The 9084-nt window shown below is 45.7% G+C and overlaps 1 protein-coding gene across 4 annotated transcripts in view; it reads right to left on the bottom strand.

The window, feature by feature from the left end:
• YIPF6 (Yip1 domain family member 6) overlaps nt 1-6010 on the bottom strand; it is a 37349-nt gene extending 31339 nt beyond the window's left edge. For 2 of the 4 annotated variants that reach the window (XM_008058351.2, XM_021712480.1), the window contains exon 1: nt 5796-6010. In XM_008058351.2, the coding sequence (XP_008056542.1) occupies nt 5796-5852 (57 nt within the window). In that variant the 5' untranslated portion in view covers nt 5853-6010. Of the gene's footprint in view, nt 1-5761 lie in introns of all 4 variants that reach the window. The other 2 variants (XM_021712481.1, XM_021712482.1) reach the window with 2 other exon arrangements.
• Between the last annotated feature and the right edge of the window lie 3074 nt (nt 6011-9084).

Below are 9084 nucleotides of genomic sequence, written 5' to 3' on the forward strand. Positions count from 1 at the left end.
CTGCTGGGCTCAGGCGATTCTCCTGCCTCAGTCTTCCAAGTAGCTGGATCTACAGGCGTGCACCACCACACCCAGCTAATTTTTTGATTTATTGTCGAGACGAGGTCTCACCAAGTTGCCCAGGCTAGTCTTGAAGCCCTGGACTCAGGAAATCCTCTCACCTCAGCCTCCTAATTTTTGAGTCTTTCTAGTGAATTATGGAACCTGAAGGGATCATAGGAACCCCTGAATTTGTACCTAGTTGGTCAGAAATGAGGATGGTTCTGGGAACCCCCAAACTTGTGGCTGGTGTCTGAAGAAACAGCAATCTTGTAGAGGACTAAGTACTTTGTTGTTGTTGTTGTTGTTGCTGTTTTGAGTTGAAGTCTCATTCTGCTGCCCAGGTTGGAGTGCAGTGGCACACTCACGGCCACCCCAGTGTCGACCTGTTGGGCTCTGGCGATCCTTCCGTGTCAGCCTTCCAAGTAGCCGGAACTACAGGCGCACACTACCACACCTGGCTAATTTTTTTATTTTTATTGTAAAGACGAGGTCTCACCATGCTGCCTAGACTGGTCCTGAACCCATGGGCTCAGGCAATCCTCTCACCTCACCTCCCAAAGTGCTGGAATAACAGGCTTGAGCCACCGCGTCCAGACAGGACTGAGCTTTCAGCCTGTGAAGTTTGACCTAACTCCAGGTAGTTGGTATCAAGAAGTCATTGTAGTCACTAAAGTGCCATGCGATCCCCACCCTATCCTCTAAATTTCCTCTCAAGAGAATTAGAACATTTTGTTCCATGACCTGAGCCAGGAACTGTAACCCTCCAGCACCCTGTAGCACAGACAGGACTTCCAGGCCCTCAAATAATGGACCCTGCTCTCTATCCAGCCCTCAGTGGGAAAGAAAGGTAACTTGGACTCCATGCCCCTACCCTTTCTCATGTGCAGACAGGCTGCTGCGCATATACACACACATGTGCACAGAAACACACATGTACACTGTTCTGCCTGACTTGGGCCAGTGAGGGGAACATGATAAGAGCAGGGACTGCAACTTAAAAAAAAAAGTGACTGGGAGCAAATGGGTTATACTACTGACCAAACTCCTGGAGAGAGAAATGAGCCAACAAGAGAGTAGCATTAAGCAAGAATCAGCTCATTTCAAAAGGCATGGCTCCCAGGGGTGGGATGGAGAGCGGGCTAGTGGCAAGGCCTCCTCACCTTGGGCCAGCTTCCTCACAGAGCCCAGGAGCCCATTATTATCATTCTTTTTCCTGCCCCTAAATATAGGCATCACCCAAAATTCTGTGTTTTTAACTCTGTACAGACAACTCCTAAGTCAACATTTCTAGTCCTAATCTTTTCTGAGCCCTGAAGTCCAGATTTTAAAGTCCAACTGCCTATTGGGTATCTACTGAACAATCTGCCACTATCTCAAACTAAATATGTCCAAAACTGAACTAATCAACTTTTAAGGCCCTCATCCAGCTAACGCTCCTCATATATTTTGTATTTTTCTTCAGAACATCATACTCTGGGGTATCTATAACCTTGCTTTTCAAAGTGTGGTACTGGGAGTAGTAGTAGCAACAGCAGTATACCAGGGAACCTGTTAGAAATGCAGAATCCGACTGGACTCGGTGGCTCAGCCTGTAATCCCAGCACTTTGGGAGGCTAAGACGAGTGGATTGCCTGAGCCCGCGGGTTTAAGACCCACCTAGGCAACTTGGCAAGACCTCATCTCTACAATAAATCAAAAATTAGCCGGGTGTGGTAGCTTGGGCTACTTGGAAGGCTGAGGTGGAAGGATCGCCGGAGCCCAGCAGGTCAAGGCTGCGGTGGCCAGCAGCGGCCACTGCCCTCCAGTCTGGGCAACAGAGTGAGACTCCAACTCAAAAAAAAAAAAAAAAAGAAAAGAAATGCAGAATCCAAGGCCCCTTCCTAGACCAACTGAATCAGAACTTGCAACTTGTCAAGATTCTTCAAGTGATTGCTATGCATGTTAAAGTTTGGAAAACACTGATCTATGACATTCTCCCTAGCATACTACAAACCCTCATGGACTCGGCCTTGTCTCTAAAATCCTCATATATGGCCGGGTGCAATGGCTTATACCTGTATTTCCAGCACCTTTCAGGAACCGAGGTGAGAGGATTGTCTGAGACAAAGGATTTGTGACCAGCCTGGGCAACTTGGCAAGCAAGATCTCGTTTCTACGATAAATAAAATAATTAGCCGGGCATGGTGGTATTCATCTATAGTTCCAGCTAAAGGTTGAGGTGGAAGGATCTCCTGAGCCCAGTAGGCCAAGGCTGTGGCAGCTGTGAGCATGCCACTGCACTCCAGCCTGGGCAACAGAGTGAGACTCCAACTTTAAATAAATAAATAATCCTCACATCTACCACCACTGCTGTAGTCCAGATCCCCATCATTTCTTCCCAGAAATACTGTAACAGCTTCACTAGTCTTCTAGATTTCATATATTCCCCACTGTGATTCATCTTCCATTATGTAGTCCAGTTTATGATTTTATGTATTTATTTATTTTTATATTTAGAGACAGGGTCTTGCTCTGTCACCCAGGCTGCAGTATAGTGGCACACTCACAGTTTATGACAACCTCAACCTCCTGGGTTCAGGTGATCTTTCTGCCTCAGCCTCCCAAGTACCTGGTACTACAGGTACATGCCACCATGCCCGGCTAATTTTTTTATTTCTTGTAGAGATGAGGGCTCACTATGTTGCCTAGGCTGGTCTTGAACTCCTGGGCTCAAGCAATCCTCCTGCTGTGGCCTCCCAAAGTGCTGGAATTATAAGCATGAGCCACTGCCCCCAACCAAATTCATGATTTTAAAAAAATCCTTCTCAAAAATTTCTACTGGCTTCCTATATGCCATTAAACCTCTGATGTTAGTAGCCAATAAGAAATAACACTTACTGCATGATTACTATGTGTCAGGCACTCTATTAAGTGTTTTAATTCATCCAATGTGTTAAGTCATTTAACCCATCTAACGACCCTATGAACCAAGTATTGCTGTGTCTCTGTTTTACAGATGAAAAAACTGAGGCATGGAGGAGTTTGGTAACTTCCCCAATATCCTACTAGTTACATGACAGTGCTCAGAATCAAACCTAAGCAATATGACTCCAGAACACACATTCCTAACCACTATTCCATACTGCCTCCCTAATTCAGTAGGCTTACCACTTAAGGTTTATCTCCTTGTGCTTCAGCCAAAGTGATCTCTGTTGTTCTTTGACTACGTTAGCATCTTCCAACCTCTGTGCCCTTGTCCATTAATGGCTATGTAGCATAAAAGGAAATAGTCTGGGCTTCAAAATGAGGTCTAGGTTGAAATTTCTGGTCTAGCCACTAACTGGATATAGACCTTAGGAAAATCATCATACCTCTCTGCATCTTATTCCCTCATCTGTACATAAAATGCAGTCAAAAGGCACTTAACTGAAATGGTTGCTGTGTGGTTTAGAAAATGTGCAGAGGATGTCTAGCACAATGCATGGCACATAGCAGGTGCTCAATCACTGATAGCTATTATGCTCACCTAAAATTTCATCCTTTAAGGCCTTCTCAAATAGAACTTCTACCATGTAGCTTGTCTGGACATGCTACAACTGGACATGATTGGATCCTCTTTTAAATTTCCCTAATATTTTATGTGTTACTTTCTCATATATTGCCTTATTTTAACATTGTGTATTTGTCTTATCCCTACATATTAGACTACAACACCATAGGAGCAGGCCCCCTTTGTATTCCCTAAAGCAACTAGCACAGTGCATTACACATTGTAGGAATTCAATAAATGTTTGTCAAATAGAAGCGTACTGAGTAAATGAGTGACTAGAACTATTAAAGATAACTGGGAAAGCTTCATAAAGAGGATTGGGGCAGTATAGACCATAGATGGGAACTAAAACCAACTAAGCAACTATGACTATGTCACGGTAGGCACTGTGTGTGTATATTAGATCATTTAGTCCTCTCACTAATCCCGTGATGAGTTTCTATCAACATTTTCCAAATGAGGAAACTGGGATTCAGAGTGATTTTACTCAAGGTCACAAATGCTCCACGAGAACTTAAGCCAACTCCCTCTCTTCCATTGCTATATCCCCAGTGACTAAAAGAGTTCCCTGGAACATCATGGATGCTCAATAAATATTTGTTGAATGAATGATGAGATGAACAAACAGAGCTAGTAAGCAGAGGAGCCAGGATTAGAATCAAGTTCACTTAACTCCCATTTCAGTTCACTATGTTAAGTTGCCAATTTAAAACATAGGAAAGGGAAGTACCATGTATTGAGCTACTACTATATAACACTAAACACATTGGGAAGAGGGATATCAGGGCAGAATGTTGAGTTAGTTATACCTCTTAATTCGTGGCAGTGATAGTATTAGGCACTTTACATAAATTTTGCCATTTGATATTTCTAAAAACTCTTTGAGGCAGTTATTTTTATCTCCATTTTACAGATGAAGAAACACCCTTCTTGAAATGACTTAAGTATACACAAGCAGCACAATGGGTAGATTCCAGCCCAGGTAAATTTAACTCCAAAGCCTGTATTCTCATTTTGTTTTGTTTTGAGTTGGAGTCTCACTCTGTCGCCCAGGCTGGAGTGCAGTGGCACACTCACGACCATCGCAGCCTCGACCTGTGGGGTTCAGGCGATCCTTCCACCTCAGACTTCCAAGGAGCTAGAACTACAGGCGCACATGCCACTACACCTGGCTAATTTTTTGATTTATTATAGAGACAAGGTCTCACCAAGTCGCCCAGGTTGTTTTCGAATCCCTGGACTCAGGCAATCCTCTCGCCTCGGCCTCCCAAAGTGCTGGGATTACAGGCTGGAGCCACCACGCCCAGCCAAACCCTGTATTCTTTTTTTTTTTTTTTTTGAGTTGGAGTCTCACTCTGTCGCCCAGACTGGAGTGCAGTGGCCGCTCCCGGCCACCGCAGCCTCGACCTGCTGGGCTCCGGATCTTTCTGCCTCAGCCTTCCAAGTAGCTGGAACTACAGGCGCAAGCTACCACGCCCGGCTGATTTTTGATTTATTGTGGAGATGAGGTCTGGCTTGCCCAGGCGGGTCTCGAACCTGTGGGCTCAGGCAATCCACTCACCTCAGCTTCCCAAAGGCGCGGGATTACAGGCTGAGCCATCGAGCCCGGCTCTGTATTCTTAAATACTTGTCCACACTCTGGGCTTATACTTACAATGGAAATTCTATCCCCTGCAGAGACAAGAGCAAGAGAGTATCTGAAGAGGATGGCAAGGAGCTGTGACAGGAAAAGTTGGGATTAAACCTAGTCTACTGGGGTCACTAAACAAGTCAATACTAAAGTTATAAAAAATAAAAATGTTTTAAAAATAAGGTTATAAGCAATAAAACGTTATTGTCGCATGGGAAACAATTTCTCATTATTCCTCTAACAAGGGCTGGTAACAGGTTTTCATAAAATGAAGAGACAGAGTAAGAAAAGATACTTAAGAAACCACCTAAACCTCGGCATTTAACACAATGTAGGGGACGAAGAGGAGCCCCACTAGTATGGGGGGGATAGGAGTGTCACAAGAAGACATGGAAGGAACGAGGAGGGCAAGGGGCAAAACGGTTAACCTAAAGAACAAGTGCAGTGTTGGGACTGGTTCTGGCATCCGGTACAGGAAGGGCCAGCCGGGGGGAAGGAGCTCCGGCTCTCTGAGGCCTCGAGCCCGTCTCCCGACTTCCTTAGGGGGCACTCTGTCTCACCCTCGGTCCCTTTTGTCGCAGATCCCAAGCTCACCAGGGGCCTGGGCGATGCTGTTCCCGGGTCTCCTGGAGACTCCGCCGCTTCCGCCATCTTGGCCCTCCTTCTCCCGGGTCGCTCCCACAGGCCTTTGCGGAACCTGAGACGTGGAGGCCGCGGCGGGTCAGCGCGTCATCGCTCAGCGGCCGCGTCACAGAGAGGCGTCTGGCAGCGGCTGCCCGGCCCTTAGCTGTCTCTCCTCCTCGGAGTGTGCTTCTTCCGGGCCGCGGGTTCCGCTAGACACGTTCGGGCTTGAACGCTCACCCCCGGACTCTCAGATCGCCCCGTCGGTCTCCGGCCCTCGGTGGCCTTCTCTACCGCCCGGGCCCCACGCATCCGACTCCCGCTCTCAGGAGCTGGCCCGGAGTGATGGACCCCGAGCACCTCTGGGAAAACGCCTGCCCCCTCCCTCCCCTGCAGTTGTCGCCGAGCAACTTCAAGTTTCTGTACTCCATCATGAAGGGATCGGCCCTCAACGACCAACTGGAGCGCCCTCCGTGGTCGGCCCTGCCCTGCTGATTCTCTGCGCTTCTCAGCCCGCTACCAAGCTGCTTCCCATTTTCTTGCTTTCTTTAAGCATCTCTACTGTCTCCACACCGACCCTCCAACATTACTTTTCTCCTTCATCATTTTTTTGGGAAGAAGGGACCTTTAAATCCCAACTATAACTTGCAAAGTTGCTAAATCATTTGGAGCAAGTTTGTTCACTGTCTAAAACAGGGTAAACACTCTAAATATAACTTCAAACAAAATCTGCAATTCCCGACCTCTTTTCCTTACCTCATCCTTGGACTTTCCTGGTGGTACTCACCAGAGTTCACCTGAGCCCCAGGCTAAAATGAAGTCAGGCCATTGTGACGGAATCTGTAGTCAGGATACCTGGGTGTCTTTTGGGGGCGATGCGTTTAACAAAGTAGGGGATAGGTGTGAAATAAAGTGCTTTATGGTTTTGGATAGGCAACCCAGGAAAGCACCCAAGTAGTAATCTTAAGGAGGAAGAATGTGGAATAGAGACAAAATTTCCAAATTAATAGAGCTTTTTTTTTTTTTTGCTGGTTGTTGTTTTATTTTTATATTCTTATGATAGGTCTCCTTCAGACCAATGCATTTTTTTAATACTTGCACAAACACTGGTGGACGTGATAGAAAAATTTAGGCCAGTAAGAATAAAACCTTTTTTTTTGTTCTGTTTTGTTTTTTAGAAAGTAGGATTTATTGAGAGAACAGAAAAGCTCCCACAGTGGGAGGGGACCCAAAGGGGTTGCCGAAAACTTTTCTTTTTTTAATTGCAAGAGAATATCATGTGTTCTCAACCCTAACCTCAGCTTCCCACCTCATCCCACCACCCCCGTGATTATCTGACCTCAAAGTCCCCAACACTCCCCTGAGGACATTGATAATCTCTTCTATTTCCTTGCCAACCTCCAAAATTAGTTATCTATCCCTCACCACATGCCCCCAACTTCTACCCCTAACCTCATTTCTTGGTCATTCATTTCAAGATAGCCTTGATGCTGGGTTAAAAGGAGGACAGGCCCAGGCACTGTGGCTCATGCCTGTCATCCTCATGCTTTGGGAGGCCAAGGTGAGAGAATTGCCTGAGTCCAGGGGTTCAAGACCGGCCTGGGCAACTTGGCGAGACCTCATCTTGAAAATAAATAAAATAAAAAATTAGCCAGGTGTGGTGGCATGCGACTGTAGTCCCAGCTGCTTGGGAGGCTGAGATGATCCTTCCACCTCAACTTTCCAATTTTTTTGATTTATTGTAGAAATGAGGTATCGCCAAGTTGCCCGGGTGGGTCTCAAACCCGTGGGTTCAGGCAATTCACTTGCCTCAGCCTCCCAAAGTGCTGGGATTACAGGCTGAGCCACCGAGCTCAGTGTGGCCACGGTTTTTTAAAAAAGTAACACATGTATCATATATGGCAAAAATTTCAAACTGCATGAAATACAACGAATAGTACTTCCTTGAAAATTATACCACCTCTTTTTGCAGGACTCTCAGTTTCTCTCTCCAGTAATCAGTTTCTTGTGTAGACTTCTGGACATATTCATATTCAAGTATAGTACATGAATATCTACTCCCATTTTTAAACCCAGTTTGTAACATATTATACAAACTGTTTTGCATCTTGCTTTTTATATATTTTAATTTTTAATTAATTTTTTTAGTCGGAGTTTAATTTTTTTTGAATTGGGGTCTCACTCTGTCGCCCAGGCTGGAGTTCAGTAGCACAATCATGGCTACCACAGACTTGACCTGCTGGACTCAGGCAATCCTTCTGCCTCAGCCTTCCAAGTAGCTGGGACTCCAGGAGCACAGCACCACACCTGGCTAATTTTTTTGATAGGTGAGTGGATTGCCTGAGCCCAAGGGTTCGAGACCCGCCTGGGCAAATTGGCAAGACCTCATCTCTACAATAAATCAAAAACTAGCCAGGCATGGTAGCACATGCCTGTAGTTCCAGCTACTTGGAAGGCTGAGGCGGAAGAATTGCCAGAGCCCAGCAGGTCGAGGCTGCGGTGGCCAGGAGCGGCCACTGCACTCCAGTCTGGGTGACAGAGTGAGACTCCAACTCAAAAAAAAAAAAAAAATCGTGGCCAAAGATTTCTCCTTCCCTCCCACCTGCAATATGTTGGACCCAAATGATTTCACAGGCTATTTATTCAAGCCTTGAAGGAGCAGATAATTCTTACACTATATAAATAGTTCCAGAGAGAAAAAAAGGGAAAGTCTACAAATTTATTCTAGGGACCTAGTATAAACATGTTATTACACCCAACAAGGATCGTACTTGTTAGGGCACACTACCAGTGGGCCCTCCAGAATGTTAGGTTAGGCTGGCTGGGGATATGAGTGTGCCTGGTGTGTGATCCGATGCCGCCTGAAAGATGTAAAAGATTTTATAGAAGTTAGATTAGAAAATATAGTTCATTTAGAAAATAAATTAGAGAGAGAAAGAAGAGATTTATCTCCCCAAGGTAGGGGAGGGGGCCAACACTCTGAGGTAAGTGTGGCATCGAAGGCTGGGGAACTGAATATATTTAAGGCTCTTGAAGGGGAGTTTAGGCTGGGAAAAATGTCCAGAGTTTTACTTTCTGATGGAGATAACAGAAATCACATAAGTTTTGTGTCTTGACATCACCAGCCACAGGTAGCTCATCACTCCAGGTGGTGGGCGGGAGGCTGGCCACCGCAGTAAACTGATAATGATATATCAAGACCAGAAGCACAAATGCCTTGAACAATTTGGGCTGTATACCTTTTAGTTGGTTACAGTTTTTA

The sequence above is a fragment of the Carlito syrichta genome, unplaced genomic scaffold, assembly GCF_000164805.1.
Source record: "Carlito syrichta isolate Samal-C Ts95f unplaced genomic scaffold, Tarsius_syrichta-2.0.1 Scaffold303306, whole genome shotgun sequence".
Taxonomy (NCBI): domain Eukaryota; kingdom Metazoa; phylum Chordata; class Mammalia; order Primates; family Tarsiidae; genus Carlito; species Carlito syrichta.